The following is a 23,189-nucleotide window of genomic DNA, read 5'->3' on the forward strand; positions in this document are numbered from 1 at the left end:
TCTAGCCTATTAGCCTGTCTCACTCAGTTACTGCCACTTGATCTACTGTGCTTAAGTCATCACCACAGAGGTAGATTTCTCCTTTTATCTCTGGGAAATACTCTGGGCCCTGAGTCCACCAAGCTAGAAACAGCACAGATCCTTGAAGAACAGGTTTTCCATTGCCTTCAGGATGAAATCTAAACTCCTTAGAACGTCACACATGACCTTCCACAGTGTATTTTCTACCTCCCTCTCCAGAATCACATTTTGTTCCCCCAAGCATTTTGCTCACTTTCTTGGAATTCCTTTCCACACTTCTTTACTTGGATAATTTTTACACATATTTTAAGTCAATTCAAGTGGAATGTCCTTGAGGAAGTCTACTGCTAGGAAGCTTCAGAGGCTGCTTCTCTGTGTTTGTGTGAAGTACATTGATGTTACATCTCATTTTTAGAATTTATCACATTGCACTAGGTAGTATTGGCTTACTGGTTTACCTTTCCCACAATATCCTTGGGGACGTGGACTTTTCCTAATTCATATTTGTATTACTAGAACCTAGCCTAGTGGGTACATAGTAATCATAAGTAAATGTTTTGTTAGATGAATCACTAACCCCATACCTATAGCACAGGAAGCAATTAAAAAATATTACCCCCATTTTGTCTGGAATAGAAGAATATTCTTTTAAGAACATTCTGTTCTAATGAACTTTAATTACAGCAATATTTAATAAAATTGCTTCATATAAACCATCTTTGATCTACAGGGAGTGTTAGTATTTTTATTAATAGTAATCAAAGAATAAATAGTTCTTTGTACCATGACTAGAATATAATTGGGAAGTTAGTGTTTATGTGACTGGTTGGGAAGACATATGCAATTGTACAAGATAGAAGAGGCGTAAGTAGACTTCTGTGGAAGCTCAAGAGAGGGAGTTCATTTACTGCAGAATATTGGGGAAATTGGATAGAAACTACTCTTCAGGAAAAATGATCCAGCTGTTTCTTTTGAAAGGCTACAGGATGAAAATAAAACAGTTTAAGCCCATAGCTTGCTGAATTTAGGCTAATCCACGGTTATACACCTGAAAAATAACCAATTAAGAATTCAGTTTTAGGGCGGGCCACGGTGGCTCAGCAGGCAAGGACGCTTGCCTGCCATGCCAGAGGACCCGGGTTCGATTCCCGGTGCCTGCCCATGTAAAAAAAAAAGCAGCTTTAGCTCTGTTATTTTCTAAACCCTATGCCACCAAATTACACTGTCTGTACTGAGTTTCCCTTCTTCTGGAAATAGAACATTTTTTTCATTATATATTTTATTATTTTCAATATAAGCTTTACATGGTCAAATTTTTAGCGTGTTAATTTTTAGTATGCCCTTAATGTTTTGTTTAATAATTGATTTATAACTTATGTTTCTTATGTATATTTCTACCTAGTTTTGGCCACAAGATAGGGTAGGTACAAAAATAGATATTCAATACATATTTGATAACTGAACATCCCATGATTGATTGTAGCTTAACAAACCTAGACATCTTATTTGTGTAGAGAGAGAATTAGACTATGAATATTTGGGAAATTATGTTTAAAAAGTATTTTTGTAAATAAATCTGTTTGCAAGGAGAACATGTGGGAAGGTTTATAAAATGCAGATAAGAAACAGTATAGTGGATATGAGTTCAATGAGATTAAAACCCACAAATGGATAGACTTTCTTTCCTAAAACATCCTGAAGTAGAAATTTTACATCTGCTTTCTTGGTTGAGAATTTGTGAGTTTAAGTCTCATATTTAATATAATTTTCTCTCAAAATTATGAAACTCTAGAAAAATGACTTTATAATGGAATTTTTGGCATGCCCCTTTAACTACATGTTACATATATAGGTATAATATTTTTACATTTTTGAAGGTATTTTAGCCTGAGAGGTGGAATACTTGTTCTATATAAAGATCAGCTTTAATTAATAAGCTATTTCCCTCATTTTTGGCCAATATAAGTCACTTGCACCTTTTGTGTGAGGTAGTTTTCAATGTAAAAAGAATACAAATTGAGCTTTGTATCATATCCGTCATCAGCATAACCCATTGAAAAGTAAAAAATTCTGTGCAGTCAATTTCTAGGTGTCTTAGCAAGCCTATTTAGAATGGAATAAGATATCATTATCATATTATTTCATCAGGTACATTCTTTATCTATATACGTATTCATCTTTGTTTTTTCCTCCATAAAATATGCTCATAATTTTTATTTGTTGTTGCTAAATATTTGTTAGCCATGTAACGTTTTTCAAAGGCTGTAGAATCAGTGTAGGCAAAGCATATAAATAACAACAGCATTATCAGGATTAGAGCGCTACTTCTTTAAAGGTAAAACACTATTGTTTTATCTTTTCTAATTTCCTTAATTTGAAAAAAATTATTTGTTTTACTTTGTACGTTTGTAGACAAACATTTTACACACCCTCATAAGCATGTTTTATAGTGTATACTTTAACTGGATGCTGTTCTGTGTTTGCTTCAAAGAAAATACTTTCATCAAGACATTTTTCATAGATTTCAATATAAAATATTCCCTTCCCTTTATGAATTGTTCTTTGTACTTTATACATTGAATTTTTAAATTCTTTTTGTTAAATACATTTATTTAAAAATACAGATGCTTTATAACAACAACAGCAGCTAACTATTTATTGAGTAAATACTATCTATGCTCTAGGTGATTTACATATATTTTCTGTAACCCTCAGAACAACATGGCAAAGTAAATAGGTCAGAAAGATTAAATTACTTAACAAAGCTTATACTACAGTTCATATCTGAGTTAGGTGGACTCTATCTCAAATCTGTATGACTTTGAAATCCAAATTTGTTCTGTTACTTTATTCTACTTTGACTAAATTTGGGGCATTTGAAAATAAGAGTAGGGCGAACAACGGTGGCTCAGTGGCAGAGTTTTCGCTTGCTGTGCTGGAGACCCTCGTTTGATTACCGGTGCCTGCCCATGCAAAAAAAAAAAAAGAAAGAGGAAAGAGTTTGAGTTTAAAAATCTGGCTGAACAGCTATATGGCTGACCATTAAAATGCTCAGAAATCAAGAAATTAAAAGCTGTTATTCCACAGAAACAGTAACTCTGCCTCCTTCGATTATCTTTTACTCCTATGAATGCTGTTACTTTTCATGGTCTTATATACATATAGAGTGTAATTGAGAGATGATTTCTCTCGGAATAATAACTTTCTGTTTCCTGCTTTGTGCATTTAAATAATTAGCCATTATATTGCATTAACACTGAGTTTTGTATTTTTTTCCCCTTTTCTATCTTTCGTGTCAGTATATACATGCTTTGTGTTACCTTACATTCTTTTACAATTTTTCTCATTATGTCACAACTGTTTATCTTAGGAAACTGTAAATGTAAATGTGCTGTTCATTCTTTTGATGAATTTAAAATACACTACATCTCCTGCACTTCCAATAGATGAGAAAAAACAAAGGTCAATATTCAAATAAAATATAGCTCCCAAAAGTGCTTTTTTATTTTAACAATTCAATAAATATTTATAGATTTCTCACCTTGAGCCAAATATTATGTCGTTCTAGGCTTGGGGAGAGGGAAAATAGTGATAAAAAGGTAATACATTGTACTCTTCTAGTGAGAAACCACAGTCACTAAGGGTAAACAATAAAAATTCTATATAATAATGTTGTAATAAAGATATAAACAGGATGCTGTGGGAATACAGAGGAGGAATGACTGACTGCTAGGGGAAGTCATGTAAGACTTCTCAGAGATGACATTTCATACAGATATACAAAGTGAGTAGGTATATTGCCGCAAGGAAAAAACAGGGATGTATCTATCCAGTCATATAGAAAACATATTAAAGAGTTCCAGTGTTTACATTTGTGTTTAAAATCACCATACACATAACTGCTACAAATGTTGACTGATATAGTAATGTACCTTTGGTGAATCAAATACAAGTAACATTATGGTTCGTGGAATGATTTTCTGAAATGGTGATACCTCTGGATAAAATTGTGAACCAATCAATTATAACGTTTCCTTGTTTTACACGCTAGTTGCATTACTGGAAATATCGGTCTTTATCAAAGCCATAAAATATTTTACATTTATGTGTAAAGCAGTGTTAGGCTCTAAAGTCACATGATAATAAATAGGATATTTGCATGCATGAATGTCTAGTGGGATATTTGGAACTTGTATACGGTCCTCTTCTGCGTTGTAGATCGAGCATCCCTGGTTCTCACCAACAAAATGCTAGCAGTGCTCTTCGATCGTTATGATAACAAAATATGCCTGAACAAATTAAACTGACCCCTAGGAATCCTGTTCACATTGATAACAACTTAATATAGTAAGTAAAATAATAATAGAACTAACAAAATTATTAGATAGAGAAGTGAGTGAAAGATGTTCACAAGTAATTTCTTTATCTTTCCTAGCAGTGTCAGTGGATATTGTTAACATAGATAAATTAAGATATAGATGGATAAACATATTGAGTAGAATTATGAAGATAAGGCCTATTAAACTAAAAACAGAAATGGTTGAGTATTTGCATCTGGGAATGAGACTAGGGTTGAGGCATATGAATCAGGATAACTGTACATTTCTTTTACTGTTTATATGTATATATCTAACCAGGTGGATTGAATTTTATGACATTAAAGTTAATACTTGCTGCTTTTATTTTAAATACTGAAAAATCAACTTTATTGAGACATATAATAAAACGTACCTGTTTTAAGTATACAGTTTAATCCATTTAAAAAAATCTATATACCCATGTAACTTCTATTACCACCCAGAAATAACATTTTCTATTATGTTAAGTTGTCTCCTTGTATACTATTCTCAGTCAACAACCTCTCTTTCTTTTTCATTTTATGTCTGATCTAAGAAATTTTTGCCTACTCCAACTGTATATTCACTTGTGAAGCTATGGACTTTTCTCTGTTGTAAGATTTTAAACAAAAATCCAATTTCTCTAATAGACATAGATCTCTTCTTGTGTGAGCTGTGGAAGTTTATGTATTTAAGGCATTTGGTCATTTCATCTAAGTTCAAGAAATTGTGGGTTTAAGTTTTTAAATAATATTCCCTCATAATCCTCTTAATGCCTGTAGGATTTTAGTCATGCTCCATTTTTTCAATCCTGATATTGCTGATTTGTCAACTAGTTCTAATTATTACTGAAACATTAGTGTTGAAGGCTCCATCTAAAATTGTGGAGTTGTCTATTTCTATTTTTGTATCTACCTGTCTTTTCCTCATGTATTTTGAAGCTATGTTGTTAAGTTTATACAAATTTAGAATTTGTCATCTTGAATTTATCATGAAGTATTGTTTCTCTTTATTCCTGCTTTTACTTCTTCTTGTGAAGTCTACTTTTTTTTTTTTAAAAAAATAGCCTTCTAACTTTCTTTTGGTTTTACTTGCATGGCATATATTTCCAAAACTTTTACTTGTAACTTATCTGATTAGGTTACTGTATATCTAAATTGTTTTCTTGTAGATAGCATATCATTAGATTTTGCTGTTTTTGTCAGTTCTGACAGTCTTTGTGTATTAATTTGTTAGATCATTTAATGATATGTTTGATTATAAATCTAATATTATGCTAGTTTTCTTTTTTAGTTTGCTCCATCTGGTCTTTGTTCTTCATGTCCCCTTTTGTTCTGCCTTCTTTTGGAGTGCTTGCTTATTGCATTTATTTTTATTTATTTATGCTTAATTACATTTTATTTATGCTATTGGCTAATTATTTATGACTCCTTTTAATTTTCTAAGCCTAGTGTTCATCCTAGGCTTTTCAGGATAACATTTCTAAACAGTATATATTGCTTTATGTATAATTTAAGAAACAGTATACTTCCAATTGCTCTCTCCTATCTTTTGTCCTATTGTTGCTGTATATTTTTGGCATAATACTGTTAATACATTGCTACGTTTTTTCCTTTAGACTGTCATTTATCTTTTAGAATGATGATTAAAATGAAGGAAAGATTTTATCTATCTTCATTTTTTTCCATTCCTGGAACCCTTCATTTCTCTTTGTGGATACTTTTCTTTGTTAGGTATCATTTTTCTTCTGCCTGAAGAACTTTAGTTGACATTTCTCTTAATGCAGATTAATGAATTATATCAACTTTAGTTTTTCTCAAAATATCTTTGTTGTTCTCTTCATTTTTCTCCTTTATTAGAGAAGTTCTGGGTTTACAGAACAATCATGTATACAACAGAGGATTCCCATATACCACCCTATTATTAACAAGCACCTTGCATTGTTGTAGAATATTTGTTACAATTGATGAAAGCACATTTTTATATTTACACTATTAACTATAGTCTATCTTAACGTAAGTATCACTGTAGTTTATTTCCATGGGTTTTCATTTTTTAACAATATTTTAGCTGGGTAGGATTCTAGGTTGACTTTTTTTCTTTCTGTAATTTAAAGACATCACTCCCTTGACTTCTGGTTAACACAGTTTCTTATGAGAGTTCTGCTGTGTTTTTTTATTAGTTTCTTTGTATGTGATTTGTCTTCTAAAATATGACATGTCAGTGTTTTTTTTTTTTGGTTTATTTGTTTTGGTATATTTTTGCTTGGTGCTTCCTGGATATCTTTAATTAATTTAGGAAATTTTCCAACCATTAGCTCTTCAGATATTTCTTCTACCCCATTCTCTTTCTTATCTCCTTTTGGAATCCTAACTATAGAAATATTAGAGCATTTGATATTGTTCCACAACTCATGGATGCTGTGCTCTTTTTCTTTCTTTTTGTCCTTGTGTTTCTGTTCAGTTTATTTCTGTTGCTCTAGAATTCATTGATTCTTTTTTCAGTTGTGCCAAGTCTACTGATAAGTACATTAAAGATTTTCTTCATCTCTGCTAAGTTTATGATTTCCTTCTGAGTTGTTAATATAGTTTCCATCTCTCCTCTGAAATACCCCAGTTGTTCATGCATTTTTCTTCCTTCTCCATTATAGACTTTGACATATTAATCTTTTAATTTTCTGATAGTTGCAATATCTAGGTCATTTCTCTGTCTGATTCTTTTTGTTGTTTTGTCCCTTGACAGAAGTAAAGCTGGGTTTGAATTTCATTGCTGCTGATTACCTTCAGTTCACCAATGGCTTAAAATTCTTCTAGTGTTACCTAGGCTTAGGGAGGGGGCTTGAGTGATAGAGGATTTTCCTCAGTGTTCTGTTTCACTGTCAACTTTTGGCCTTCCCTGAGTACCTATATCGCAGTTTTTCTCAATTCTTTTGTCACTATCCTAGATATAGATTGCTGTTGGTTGTTATTCAGTGCTTACTAGCCTGGTATTGAGGGAGCAGGCATACTCTCTGTTGTCCTGATGCATCCTCAGTCTTAGGTAGGTCCTATATGGCCTTTCTTGGGGTCAAGGTTTTTCAATGATCACACCTCTCTTTCTTGTGGCAGCTAATTTCTGCCTTGTATCTTTGATGGGTCTTCTGTGAGATAGAGTTTTTTGCCCCTTCTCCAGTTGTATGAGCCTTCTAATAAAGTTGGTGTAGATGTTGAGGACAAGAGTGTTTCCTAACTCTCCCCTATGTATAGAGTATTTTAAATTTTATTTTACAGCTCCTCCACCTGCAACAGGTACTCACTTATACATTGGGGGAACAAGGTTTGTTTCTCCTCCCTTAGTGGCTTAAAACCTTTTTCTTTTCATTCATTCTTTTTTGTGTGTGTGCATGGATAAACACTGTTGTTGGTGTTTCATGCCTTTCTTGTAACAGGCTCTACTCCCCTTCCTCCATGCCTATACCACCAAAGGAGATAGTTTCTGGCCTTCTGCCCTGCCCATAATCTTTCTCCTGAACACCTGGTAGAGGCCTGTACAGTGGAGTCTGCAAGTGGAAGTGAAAATTCCTTTAGGTTTATGACTTGCAGTGGTTCTATGTTCTCATGCTATCCTATGCTTGACCTTTCATGTATTAGTAAACATTTTAGCTTAATTCTTCCTATCCACTAGTATGGGACCCAGTATCTGTTTCTCCTGAGTTCTGCCACTGATGTGTGAGTGCTTGCTTCTCTCTTTTTGTAGGGCCATAATTTCACAGAGCCTAAGTATATTGGGTTGTGCCAACCCGTTCTCTGACAGATTCAAGAACATTTATGATTTTGCAGTTTATTGGGATTTTTCTGGTGGTCGTTAAAGTGGAAGAAATATTTTCAGCTTTCTGAATCCCAGGTAGAAGTGAAACTTGCAAAACTTTAAAAAATTAAAGTACCTACTAGGATGCAGAACTTCTATGCTAAGTCAGTGGTTTTCAAATTGTTTCTGGGGTTAAAGCATTTGGAGTCATATTATAAAACTAGCTTTATTCAAATTAAAACAATTAAATATGTGTTTGTGACAAATGAAATGCATTCCCATTTATGAAGTAGTTAATACAATTTAAAAATCATCTTCTGGATTCCAGTAATCATTCCAGCAATTTATTTTATATCTATTTCTAATAACACAATTTTGAAAGATAGATTGTACCTTTCCCTTTATATGGATGAGAGACAGTGAGGCTCAAGCAGATTAAGTGACACTATTTGGGGTCACTGAGAAGTAGATGTAGTAGGGGTGGGATTTTTGAGCCCATGTCTTTTTTATTTCACCCTCTTTCTACTGTAGCACAATAAATAGTTAATTCCTTATTGCCTGCATGAATACTGAATGACAAGGAATGGATGAAAATTAATGGTAAAATTGTTTTACTAAATATACTTTGATTTCTGTTTAATATGATTCAATTTTTTAAAAATAGGCAATGATATGGGAAACGACGATGCCATCGGAGGGAATGTGAGCAAATATATGGTGCTTCCATCTGGGTACTGTGGACAGCCCAAGAAAGGACATCTTATTTTTGACGCTTGCTTTGAAAGTGGTAAGTGTTGTAAAGAATTTTCTTTTGAATTTCTCTTATGAGGTGTTTTCAGAATCCGATTCTATCTAATCCATTTAATATTTTACTATAATGGAACAGGTCTTGAGGGAAAAATCTGTTTTGAAGGAATTAACTTAAAGATACTGAAAACAAAATGCTCTATTCGTATTCTATATGTGATCAGAAGTATTATTGATGCTAATAATATTGAACATTTATGCAGCACTTCATCATTTACAAACTACTTTCCCAGGTGTTATTTCTTTTGGGATAAAAATGCCATGATTTGGGCGTATAATAAATCATTATTTATTGCATATCTATTGTGTACCTGGTTCTGTATGACATACTCAAAGAACTTGGTCTGTGGGAGAAAGGAGACTTCCATATAAAGAAATAATTTGAGATTCATTCAAACACTACAAAAGACCAAAAGTAATATTGCACTACCTGACAAATGCTGTAGATATTTTGAAAGAAGAGATCTGGACTTGATTGTGACTTCCCTTTGGTAAGGGTTGGATCTTTTTATCTCTTTATACCATGAGATTCACATTGTGGCACTAAGTAGGTACTCTGAATATGTTGAATATATTCATGAAAAAGGTGAACATATCTGTATTTTAAAAATGGTTAATCATTTTTGGTTCTCAATATTGTGCATAAGTGTGTGTGTGTGTTGCTGAAGGGACACACTTGTTTTAATTATATGCCAATCTCCAAACTCTCATTTCTCTGAACCATAAGAACATTGGTTGCTTCTAGCAAAGAACTGAGAAGTTGATCATGCAGATTTTTGCTTATTCCCTCAAATATTATAGTCTTATCTTTCTGTTGTAGCTGAATACTATCCATGTAATTAGGAACAATGTCTTCTACTTGATTTGATTCTTGTAGTAGTGCTTCATCCAGGAAATACTTGGTGCCTAGAAATACTTTTTTGACTTCTCTTTGTTTCTGGCCCAGACCTCTTTCTCTGTCTTTTAAAATGTTAACTCAGACTCAGTTCAAGGCTCAGTTCAGCATTACTTCCTCTGAGAAATAATACTTCTCAGGCAGATTTGGTTGTCCCTATCTCTCCTTTAAGCTACGTTTTATGGTCTTCTATTAAAGCCCTCATTGTATTACAGTCACTTAAATTTATTTTCTGTTTTCCTAATCATTGAAAATTATTTGATGTCAGGATGGTTTCTTATTAATTTTTGTTCTCCAGCACCTAGTATGCTATCAGTCATATCATAAGGAGCTTAATGAATATGTGATTAGGTGAGGGAAGACATATAGTGAACAAAATGGTCTTATAAGGTTATATTTTAAGATTAATAAAAATATTTTTATATTTAGGGGCGGGCCGCGGTGGCTCAGCGGGCAAAGTGCTTGCCTGCTATGCCGGAGGACCTCGGTTCGATTCCCGGCCCCAGCCCATGTAACGAAAACGGAGAAACAAAATACAATAAAACAAGAAAATGTTTAAAAGATGTTTCCCTTTCTTCCTCTCTTCCTTCCTTCTATCCTTCCTTCCTTCTCTCTGTCTTTCCTTTAAAAAAAAAAAAAAAAATATATATATTTTTATATTTAAATAAAAGTTTAACATTAATCATGACAAGAACAGTAAGGAAAAAACAACAACAGTTGTCACTTATTACTTATTGCTTTCAGGCACTGTGGTAATACTCCCAAGAACCTTTGGAGATATAGCTTTATTTTCAGGTGAGAACACTGAGGTTCTGAGATGTAAAGTAATTTGCTCTAACCAAGGATTTCTTGGCTTGAAGGGCACTAGTCTTAACTATTTTGTTAACAGACTACCTTTTTGTAGGTCAAGTTATGTCATGTATATAATAAATTTATCGTTGAAAACCTCTTTAAGTGATATGATACATGAAAAAAGGTTTTTGTATGAAGAATAATGAAAAATTGTCTACCTGTTTTAAAATAAACTGAATAATTAAAAATATGCTTGATTGCCATCATATGCAATTTGAGTATTGTTTTATGATTGATAGGAGTATGTGTCTTGAATATGAAAAGAACAGTATAATTTACACTTGAAACTTAACTGATTAGTCTGAGATATTTAATATTTTATATTAAACTACTGTAGTGTGAAAATCTGTCAGTGAAATAAACATGTGGAATTAGATAGTTGTATACTATTTCCAAACATTGGAAATAATAAAAACTTTTATTTTTAAATTGGAACATTAATTCCCCCTAATGGAATTTTGCTACGTTTACATGTGTAATCTTTGAAAAATAATGCCATTTTTTGTTTTGAAAATAAGTCTTCATTCATGGCATAGTATGAAAATGTGATTGCATTAATAATTAGGGTTTTTGTGTCTCTCTTACTTGAACTTTTTTTTTTTCTAATAAGAGCAGTTTAGTATAATACCAAAAACAGAGATGATGAATATTGATTCAGATATTAACTTTGGCACTACTGGTTGTGCCACCTTGGCTATATAACTTAAATTTTATTCATCTGTAAAATTAGGGTAATAAAAATCTGTATTTTTCTTATATATTGTATCTGTATATTATCTTATATATTATACCTGTATCTAAAAATATAGAATTATGTGAATTAGACATATTATAAAAAATTGACTTAGTATAGTACCTAGCAAAAAACTTCTGGTAGTAATTCTGGCCAACAAAACATAATTTTTTGGGTACTAAAATGTGTCAGGCACTTTTCTGGGTGTATTTGCATGTATTAATACCATTCCTTTTAGCAACCTTGTAATATAGGATCCTTAGAATGGGTACCCCCCAGAGTATACCCGAGATAAGAATTTAAATACTGTTTCTATTTAGATAGGGCTCTCAGGAAGCACAAGCAAGGGAGTAGGGAGAGTTAGACAGGAAAAGGAGAAAACGCTAGTCAAGAGTGTTCATGCATAGGTATAGAAGTGGTTATAGCCAGAATAGCTTTTGTTTTAGTTTCCTATGCTGCTTAAAGCAAATACCTTGAAGTAGATTGGCTTAAACAATGAGAATTTAGTAGCTTACAGTTTGAAAATATCTAAATCAAGGCATCATCAAGGTGATGCTTTCTTCCTGAAGACAAGGTGCTGGCAATCCTTGGCTCCTCTATCACATGGCAGGCACATGGCTGTATCTGCTGGTCTTTCCCTTCTTTTCTGGGTTTTGTTGCTTCCGGCTCCTTGCTTCTGTGGCTTTCTTTTTCTCTGTATTCACTCCATTTATAAGGGACTCCACTAATAGGATTAAGATCCATCTTTAATGAAATGAATCACACTTTATCTGAAATACTCTTATCAAAAGGTCCTGTTTACAATGGATTTACATCTACAGGAGTGGATTAAATTTAAGAACATGTTTTTATGGGGTACACACATCTTCAAACCCTCAAAGCTTTGGTGAGATAGAGCCCATGAACTCACGTACAACTTCCATATCTCTGCCACCCTTACTTATTCCTTCTTTTTTTTTTTTTTTTTTTGTGTGTATGTGTGTGTTTTTCAGACATTCTCAGTTTGTTTAGCAAGGAAGATTTATGATTTATTTCTTCTTGGTGATAAAAAGGGGCAACTGCACTTCAGATTGGGAGAAAAGTGTCAGTTATTCTGAATTAATCTTTTTTTTGGCCCCCACTTCTTTTTTTTTTTATTAATTAACGGAAAAAAAGAAATTAACCCAACATTTAGAAATCATACCATTCTACATATACAATCAGTAATTCTTAACATCATCACATAGATGCATGATCATCGTTTCTTAGTACATTTGCATCGGTTTAGAAGAACTAGCAACACAACAGAAAAAGATATAGAATGTTAATATAGAGAAAAGAAATAAAAGTAATAATAATAGTAAAAAAAAACGAAAACAAACAAACAAACAAACAAAAACCTATAGCTCAGATGCAGCTTCATTCAGTGTTTTAACATGATTACTTTACAATTAGGAATTATTGTGCTGTCCATTTTTGAGTTTTTGTATCTAGTCCTGTTGCACAGTCTGTATCCCTTCAGCTCCAATTACCCATTATCTTACCCTGTTTCTAACTCCTGCTGGACTCTGTTACCAATGACATATTCCAAGTTTATTCTCGAATGTCCGTTCACATCAGTGGGACCATACAGTATTTGTCCTTTAGTTTTTGGCTGGACTCACTCAGCATAATGTTCTCTAGGTCCATCCATGTTATTACATGCTTCATAAGTTTATTCTGTCTTAAAGCTGCATAATATTCCATCGTATGTATATACCACAGTTTGTTTAGCCATTCTTCTGTTGATGGACATTTTGGCTGTTTCCATCTCTTTGCAATTGTAAATAACGCTGCTATAAACATTGGTGTGCAAATGTCCGTTTGTGTCTTTGCCCTTAAGTCCTTTGAGTAGATACCTAGCAATGGTATTGCTGGGTCGTATGGCAATTCTATATTCAGCTTTTTGAGGAACCGCCAAACTGCCTTCCACAGTGGTTGCACCATTTGACATTCCCACCAACAGTGGATAAGTGTGCCTCTTTCTCCACATCCTCTCCAGCACTTGTCATTTTCTGTTTTGTTGATAATGGCCATTCTGGTGGGTGTGAGATGATATCTCATTGTGGTTTTGATTTGCATTTCTCTAATGGCCAGGGACATTGAGCATCTCTTCATGTGCCTTTTGGCCATTTGTATTTCCTCTTCTGGTAGGTGTCTGTTCAAGTCTTTTTCCCATTTTGTAATTGGGTTGGCTGTCTTTTTGTTGTTGAGTTGGACAATCTCTTTATAAATTCTGGATACTAGACCTTTATCTGATATGTCATTTCCAAATATTATCTCCCATTGTGTAGGCTGTCTTTCTACTTTCTTGATGAAGTTCTTTGATGCACAAAAGTGTTTAATTTTGAGGAGCTCCCATTTATTTATTTCCTTCTTCAGTGCTCTTGCTTTAGGTTTAAGGTCCATAAAACCGCCTCCAATTGTAAGTTTCATAAGATATCTCCCAACATTTTCCTCTAACTGTTTTATGGTCTTAGACCTAATGTTTAGATGTTTGATCCATTTTGAGTTAACTTTTGTATAGGGTGTGAGAGATGGGTCTTCTTTCATTCTTTTGCATATGGATATCCAGTTCTCTAGGCACCATTTATTGAAGAGACTGTTCTGTCCCAGTGAGTTGGCTTGACTGCCTTATCAAAGATCAAATGTCCATAGATGATAGGGTCTATATCTGAGCACTCTGTTCGATTCCACTTATTCCTTCTTGAACCTATTATGTAAAGCTCACTGACATCTACTGAATGAGACATCCCATCCACTTGATTATTCAGTGCTTTCTTCCTTGCTACACAGTGAGCATTGAAGTGAAACACAGAGTCTTGCATACTTTGTATCCATTCCCATAGCTCTATTCACATGCCCCTGTGCCATGTCTCCTAGTCTTTCAATCATGCTCCCTCTAGTCTCATGATCAATAAACCAGCCAAGTCATTTTCCTCTCCCCATGAGTGTATATCCTTACTTTGTATTGTTTCTCCCTCTAAACAAAGGAGAAGAATAAGTGAACTTCTTTAAGCTTTGTCCACTGGGAGATATTCCTCTCACCACAGTCCTTTAGGGATACCACTGCACGGGACTAAAGGGTATCAGCAAGCCTTTTTTTTTAATTGCCCTAACATATAAAGCAAGCTATTGGTCAGACCTGAGTTTTTTTCTTCCTCAGTTATTTGGTCTTAGGACACCTCCCATGTGGCCATAGTTAATGAACTGAGAGAAAAGCATTGGTGTAATAGAGGTAAGGTGACATGGAAGTCTAGGCTACCTATCATTAAGTCACATAATTATTTGATGTCCCACGGTGATATGCTTATTATCTACTAGTGCCCATGAGCTTTCTAGGAGCTGCTTTTGCTATTATATGGTTATCTCTTCTTCTAGAGTCTATTAATCTACTAGTCAATCATTCCATGCAGTGTACATATTTACCTTGGAAACCTATAACATCTCATTGAGTCTGCTGAGCATTCTTTCATCCATTCAAACTTAGCAGCCTTCTGATTCTCCTGATAATGAGGTCAAAATGATGTTGCTAAGTGTGGAAGTCAATAAATCCAAAGTACCTACCAAGCACTGTACTTCTTTCTTACTGGCAGAAAGTACACAGTGTAGTAACTTGTCCATTACCCTACAGGAGATGTACTGCCATCTTCCATTAGATGCCTAAAAAACTCTATCATGTGGTAGTCCCCTGAATCTTCATAAGGTTTATATATCACATTCTGGCAAACCCATATCTTACTAGATATGTCTAGAATATTTGCCATTTCTGGTTAACCAGGTATGATTCATCATACGGTAGACCAATGTAATGTTTTATGGGACATCTGTATAATCAAGGGCCTTTGAACTCTTACACCAGAAGGCAGGAGAGCCATTATGAATCTTAGGCACAGGGAATTCAAATTCCTATGTAAATGTTAAGTGTTAAATGCTTTTGATTTCTTTTCTAATGGTAATTGAGAAAAATGCATTTGCCAGTTCATTAATTGCATATCAAGTTTCAGAGTGTATGTTGATCTCTTCTTGTAAAGATATCATATCTGGAACAGCAGCCATGACTGGGTCTCCCATTTTGCTAAATTGACAGATCATCTTCTATGCAGTGGCCATATCTATGAATTAAATGGGAATTATGGTGGAGACTAGCCCCTTTGAATCCTTTAAGTCTTTGAGGGTGGCTATAATCTTTGAAACTCCATTGGGCCCCTCAAGATTTTAAAGCACATCCTGAATTTATAGCTGATTTGAGCTTGCTATTCTCCCTCTCCAAGACTTCTAGGGAAGTTAACAAAAACTAGTTACCTCCACAATTCATGTAATTTACCCTATATCTTTGAGATAGTAAGGCTATTGTATAAGCCAGTGCTTACTTTTCCACCTGTATCTCATCCCAATTCGCCATAAGTAAATCTTGGTAATTGTGAAGCTACAACTTGCCAAAGGGTTTAATCATCCCACTTACCATAAACAACTGGGTCCTTGTTGCTATCTAAATTTTCAAGTGATCCAATTCCAGAGTCTGCTTTCTCGTTTTATTTCCTGTACCAACTTTCTTAGTTGGTTTCCTCCAAAAACAGATGCTGAGACAAAGACTTGGCTGTAGGAAGTTCATTTGGCGAATACATGAAGTGTATCCTAGAAAATACAAGTGAGGGAGCATAGAAAGTGAGAAAGAGAAGGAAGAAAAGTAAGTAAAAATACATTAGTAAGCATATTACCACTGTGGCTAGTAGGGCTAATTCCTTGTTGGACTATGAAGAAATCTGTGGAAGGTACCTAATAAATGTCCCAATGAATAATGGGGAAGTTGGGATATTTATATGCTGGCTGTCATTGGTTAAGGATTATCTCCAATGACATTAATCCCCAGATTTCTAGACTTCTCAGCATATGATTTGAGCAAACTTGAAGCTTTCAGCTCAGAGGGACAGCTACCAGTAACATCTGCTATAGTAGGTATAGGGATTATAATCCACATTATAGCAGATTCTGCTGTTTACAAGATAAATATCTTTTTTTTCCCCCTTTGGGTACATTGTTAACTATATTTATGAGCTTCCTTTGCAAATAAGTGTAGTTGTATGATTGAATTCTGCCTAATGGAATGTGAGTAGAAATGATGTGTGCCACTTTCTGATCTGGCCCTTAAAAATCTCCCATGTATTATTCTTCTTTCTTTCTCCATATGCTGCCTGGATATTCCATGTTTGAAGTCTGAAGAGTTGGCAGAGATTCTATCAGTTTGGATCCCTGAATAAGTGAGGATGAGGCCCTGCCCTAATCCCCACCTGTCCCCTCCACTTTGCCCCAGCTAATCAGGGATGCTATAGCATCTATCATCATCTTAATTAATACACTAATTTTTATCAGTGAGCCATTTGAAATTTTAAAAGATTAAGTTCTTTGCCCAAGGCCACACAGTAGATAGGGGCTGTGATGGTTAGATTCTGGTGTCCACTTGGCTAAGTGATGATGCCCAGTTGTCTGGTCATGCAAGCACTGGACTGACCATTGCTGCAAGGATATTTTTATGGCTGGTTGATAAATGGAAGGTTGGTGTATTAAATCATCAATCAGTTGATTGCATCTGTGGCTGAGTACATTTGCAATCAACTAAGACATTTCTCCCATCAATGAGATAATCCCATTAGTTGAAGGCTTTTAAGGAAGAAGAGAGACTTTTTCACTGCTTTTTCAGTCAATGAGCTTCTTCTGTGGAGTTTGTCCAGACCCATCATCAGAGTTGCCAGCCTTGCAGCCTACCATATGGATTTTCAACTCTTCCATTCACACTCTTGCATGAGACACCTTTATAAATTTTCAGTTATACCAGCAAAGAAGAGACTGTCTAAATCAAGGCAGGCCTCTGTCTCGAAGGTTGGGAATCAAGGCAGGTTAAGAGGGCAGGGCCTTTCCATGGGGACCAAGGCAAAAACTTTGTGGTACAAGTACAAACAGGAGCCAAGTACATTGGTGACTGGTTCATGTGAGTCACAGGATGTCTGGTTAGAGATCCTTAAAGTCCCCTGGCCTCAGGTTAGGAACAAAGAGAAAATAAAAGCCAGAGGAGGGCTGATACTATTATCTTATCAGTTATACCAGATCATTTATTTTACCTGTAAATCCACCTTGAATCAAATCCGATGGAGGGCCCTATTAGTCTGATAATTCCCAAGCAAAAATAATGCTTAGGAGCTGACATATGCAAGTAGTTTGAGAATTGTAGCCATGATATGTGATGGAACAGCTATAAATGCTTTCTGCTTCATGGATAAATCTGACTCAGTAATATATATTAGTACTTACAAGTATTTTACATCCAAAGCACCAAGGGCAGTGCCCAGGAACTTCTTCAAGCATGGACATTATTCTGTTTACAGTTCTGAAACCCATTAAAATTGTTACAGGCACTAAAAAAATCTATTAGTGCTAAAATATCTTCATGCAAAAACTCTTCTAGGTGGAGTCTTAGAGTAGTGTTTCCAACATGTCCCTTGTCGTTTGGATGCACCACACTTACACACACACTGTTCTAGTTTGCTAGCTGCCAGAATGCAATATACCAGAAACAGAATGGCTTTTAAAAAGGGGAATGTAATAAGTTGCTAGTTTATTGTTCTAAAGCTAAGAATATGTCCCAATTAAAGCAAGTCTATAAAAATGTCCAAATTAAGTCACCAACAGGAGGTTGCCTTTACTCAAGAAAGGCTGATGAAGTTCAGGGTTTCTCTCTCAACTGGAAAGGCACATGGCAAATGTGATGATGTCTTCTAGCTTCCTCTCCAGGCCTCTTGCTTCATGAAGCTCTCCCCAGGGCATTCTCATTCATCTCCAAAGGTCGCTGGCTAGTGGACTGGTGGGCTCTGTAGTTCTCATGTCTCTGCTGCTCTTGTCATTCTCAAGCTTTCTCCAAAATGTTTCCTCTTTTAAAGGATTCCAGTAAAGTAATCAAGACCCACGTGGAATAGGTGGAGTCACATCTCTTGCTATTTAAAAATTATTACCCGAAACTGGGTGAGTCACATCTCCATGGAAAAAACATAATCAAGTTTCTAATCTATAGTACTCAATAGGGATTAGAAGAAATGGTTGCTCCCACAAGAGTGATTAGGATTTAAACATGGCTTTTCTAGGGTACACAAATCCTTTCAAACCAGCACACACACACACGCACACACACACGTGACACACAAACATACAAACATGAGCCTTATTTAGGTAAGGCATTTTTAGGAGGATTTGGAGCAAGGCAGTGGCCTTTAGGATGATGAAAGATAGATGGCTTCAAGATAGAGTACAGTGATAGAATCACTAGATCTTGGGGAAAAAAGAGTGGGTGTGAGAGTGAATGAGTTTATCACTAATAAAACTGTTGAAGTGATGAACTGAAATAGGTAATGTAGTTTAACAAGAATTTGTTGAGCACCTTTCCTATTGAGTGGGACTGGCTACATAATTTCTGTTGTGAATGAAAAATTAAAATTCCAGGCCCCTTGTTAAAAAAATTATTAAGAATTTCAAGACACTGATATCAGAGCAATAAACCAAGTCTGAGGCCTGTTGTGACTGCACAGGTTACAGTACCATGAAGCTGGTCAGCCCTGTTCTTTGGCCTTTCTGATGCCAAGATAAATAAGACATGGTCTGTGACCTCAAGAAGCTCCTCAAGGAAAGCTCTGTTTGGGTCTTGGAAAACTTAAATGGAAAGAGATGATGCCTGACTGAATTTTCAAGTATGAATCAAATTCAATCAGGTGAAAGATGTAAAAGGAGGCGAAAACATTTTAAACCCAGGGACAGTATGAACAAAGCAATAGTTTGGTGTTATTGGAACATAGATTCAAGGTAGAATATGATAATATATAAACTGAAAAAAGTAGAGGAGCCAGTTCATGAAGGGACTTATATACCATGCTAACAAATTTAGATTTTATGCTTGTACTAGTCTGCAGGCTGCTGGAATGCAAGATACCAAAACTGGAATGGCTTTTAAAAAGGGGAATTTATTAAGTTGCACATTTATAGTTCTAAGACTGTGAAAATGTCCAAATTAAGGCAAGGCTATGAAAATGTCCAAATTAAGGCATCCAGGGAAAGATACCTTGGTGCAAGAAGGCCAATGATATTCAGGATTTCTCTCTCAGCTGGAAAGGCACATGGTGACGTCTGCTTGCTTTCTCTCCAGGAATCTTCAGTGGCTTCCCCGGGAGTCTGTCCTTTCTGTTGGCTCTGTCGGTTCTGGTGGCTCTCTAGCTTCTTCCAAAATGGTTCCCTCTTAAAGGGCTCCAGTAAGCAACCCTACCTTGAATGGGTGGAGACACATCTCCATGGAAAGACACATGGCTTCAAGATACAGTACAGTGATAGAATTACTAGATCTTGGGGAAAAAGTAATCAAAAGTTACCACCCACAATTAGGTAGGTCACATCTCCATGGAAACAATCAAAAAGCTCCCAACCAGCAATATTGAATGAGGATTAAAGAACTTGGTTTTGCTTGGGGTACATAAAGATTCAAACTGGTACAATGCTGTAGATGGTAGGGAATCACTGAAAGGTTTAAACAGGGGAGTGGCATATTCATACTATAGAAACACTCTCTTGAGCCACTGTGGAAACACTTGGAAGGAGACTAGGTCTACATGGGGGAATCACTTAAGAAATTGTTAGGGAAATTATTGAGAAATTATGGAGGTCTGTATGTGATATAATTTTCTCTAATGACTCAATGTCACCGTCAAGAACATAAATTTTACTGTCATAAAACTTGGTGGATAGTCAATGTATTAGTTTATTAATGCTGCTGGGAAGCACTACACTAGAAATGGAACAGCTTTTAAAAAGGGAATCTAATAAGTTACAAATTTACAGTTCTAAGGTCATAATTATGCCAAAGTAAGGCAGACAGAGAAAGGTAGCTTGGCTCAAGGAAGGCTGATATGGGAAGGCATATAGCTGGTGTCTGCTATACCTTGTTCCCAGTTCATTGCTTCCAGCTTTTGATGCCAGTGGTTTCCTCTCTAAATGTGGGCCATCACTTAGTTCCTCCAGGACACAACTCTGGGTTCTGGTTTGCTTAGAATCTCATGGGAAGGCACATGGCAACACAACTCTGGGTTCTGGCTTGCTTAGGATCTCAAGGGAAGGCACATGGTGATATCTGCTGGGCCCTGCATCTCCACATATCTGGGACTTGTGTTGGCTCTGAAGCAACTGTTCTCCAAGTGTTTGCATCTGTGGTTCCTCCAAAATGTTTCCCCTTTTAAAGAACTCTAGTAAACTAATCAAGACCTACCTTGAATGGGTGGTGTCACATTTCCATTTAATCAAAAGACCACACTGACAATTGGGCCATGCCACATCTTCCTGGACATAAACAAATCAAAGGGTTTCCACCCTACAATATTGAATCAGGATTAAAGGACATGCTTTTCTGTGGTACTCAACATATTCAAACTAGTGCAGTCAATATATACTTTTTAATGATGCTGAAATCCTTATAGCCAGTCAGACTGCTCGCTACTATATCAAATTTATTAGTTAGTTTAATCACTCATTGTTGAATACCTATTGCAGACAGTGTAATTAAATGGTTAAATAGGGAGACTTTGGAATAAAATGGCCTGGATTCAAATGCTAGTAGTAGTTGTTTGACACTTAGTAGTTGTTTGACACAGTAGAAATTGTTTAATATTTCTGTATTTTGCTTTCCTTGTAGGATAGTAAGGAAGATTAGATGAGATGACATATGTAAAACACCAATTATTAGCACATTACAACTGCCTGATAAGTATTAAATATTACATAAGATACAGGTATTTGTAATCTCACACTCTATCAGGTGAGACAAATATGCAAACAGATAACTTTACTACAAGTAGTTTATAGAAACTAAGGTGGAAGAAAAGAGGGACTCTGGATACTTAATGCTTTACTGGGCTTTTTGGCCTTTCTTTTCCAATTTCTTTAGGCTTGGAAAATGTAGTACTGTAAGATTATTGTATGTGCTCAAAAGAAGAGCCAAATTTAGGAGAATATTTGAAATACTTCAGTTAACAAATTTTCCCTTCAGTTTTTTATTTTTATTTTTACTTTTTTTTTTAAGTTTTTTTTTAAAATTGTATAACATATACACAAAGCAAAGAAAGAAAAAGGCAATTATTTTCAAACTACTCTTCAGTAAGTAGTTACAGGATAGATCCCTGTTTGTCATGGGCTACCATACTGTCATCTCAGATTTTTCTTTCTAGTTGCTCCAGAACATAGGGGGCTAGAAGGAATAAATGTATATATTTTTTATCATCACAATTGACTTTTTTTCTTTTTTGGTGAAAAATAACATATATGCAAAAAAAGCAATAAGTTTCAAAGCTTAGCACAACAATTAGTTGTAGAGCAGATTTCAGAGTTTGGTATGGGGTACAAGTCAACAATTTTAGGTTTCTACTTCTAGCTGCTGGAGACTAAAAGAAATATGAATTTAATGATTCAGAAATCATATTCATTTGTTAAACCCTACCTTCTGTGTATAATCCACCATCACCTTTGATCTTTCCCACACTCTAGGGGTATTTGAGCTATGACCATTCTAACTTTTTCTTGTTGTAAGGGACTGTCAGTAATATGGGGTAGGGAGATGGAACTAGCTGATGTTCTGGAGAGGCTGGGCCCTCTAGGTTTCAGGACTTACCTGGTCCATGGACCCATCTGGAGGTTGTAGCTTTCTGGAAAGTTATCCTAGTGCATGGAACCTTTGTAGAATCATATATATTGCCCAAGGTGTTATTTAGGATTGGCTGGAATGGTTTTGGTTGGGGTTTGGCAAGTTATGATAGGTAGCAATATCTAGCAGAAGCTTGTGTAAAAGTGACCTCCAGAGTAGCCTCTCGACTCTATTTGAAGTCTCTCAGGCACTAATACTTCATTGGTTGTACTTCTTTTCCCCCTTTTGGTCAGAATGGCATTGTCGATCCCATGGTGCCAGGGCCAGACTCATCCCTGGGAGTTATCTCCCATGCCTCCAGGGAGACTTTCACCCCTGGATGTCACATCTCATGTGGCAGGGGAGGGCAGTGATTTCACTTGCAGAGTTGGGCTTAGAAAGAGTGAGGTAACACCTGAGCAAAAGAAGAGATCCTCCAGAAGTAATTCTTAGGCATATCTGTAGGTAGGCTAAGCTTCTCTGCTACCTACATAAGCTTCACAAGAGTAAGCCTCAAGATGAATGGCTTGGCCTATTAATTTGGGTGTCCCTAATGTTTGACACAGTATCCTGGGTTTCCCCGGTGGTAAAGTTTAATAGTTCCATATTTTCCCCCATCCCTCAAGGGACTTGGCCAATACTCTTTTTTTTTTGGCATGGGCAGGCACCGGGAATTGAACCCAGATCTCCAGCTTGGCAGATGAGAACTCTGTCTGCTGAGCCACAGTGGCCCACCCTGCCAATACTTTTTGATTACTGCTTAAAATATTCTAGGATTATCCAGGCATTATATTAAGTTCTACAGGATTAAAAGCCCTCATTCTTATTCTGGGCTCCCTGTGTTTTGATTGTTCAAATGAGCTATCCAGTTAGGTTGAGTTAGATTATGTGCTATAGAAAATCTAAGCTCCGGACAAAACAAACCTTACTTCCTTTGGCCTCAAAAGTAAGTGCAGTTCTAACATGCAGACAATATCTTCCTTACCCCTGTGTTCTGAATTACTTTAATCTAAGCATGATCTGCTTCATTCTCAT

At 35.6% G+C, this 23,189-nt stretch overlaps 1 protein-coding gene across 6 annotated transcripts in view; it reads left to right on the forward strand.

Annotated features, from left to right (window-relative positions):
- Positions 1 to 23,189, forward strand: part of LOC143674264 (BEN domain-containing protein 5) — a 1,810,590-nt gene that overhangs the window by 119,712 nt on the left and 1,667,689 nt on the right. For all 6 annotated transcript variants that reach the window (XM_077149723.1, XM_077149722.1, XM_077149726.1 and 3 more), the window contains one exon: positions 8,809 to 8,931. In XM_077149723.1, the coding sequence (XP_077005838.1) occupies positions 8,809 to 8,931 (123 nt within the window). The remainder of the gene's footprint in view (positions 1 to 8,808; positions 8,932 to 23,189) is intronic.

The sequence above is a fragment of the Tamandua tetradactyla genome, chromosome 2, assembly GCF_023851605.1.
Source record: "Tamandua tetradactyla isolate mTamTet1 chromosome 2, mTamTet1.pri, whole genome shotgun sequence".
Taxonomy (NCBI): domain Eukaryota; kingdom Metazoa; phylum Chordata; class Mammalia; order Pilosa; family Myrmecophagidae; genus Tamandua; species Tamandua tetradactyla.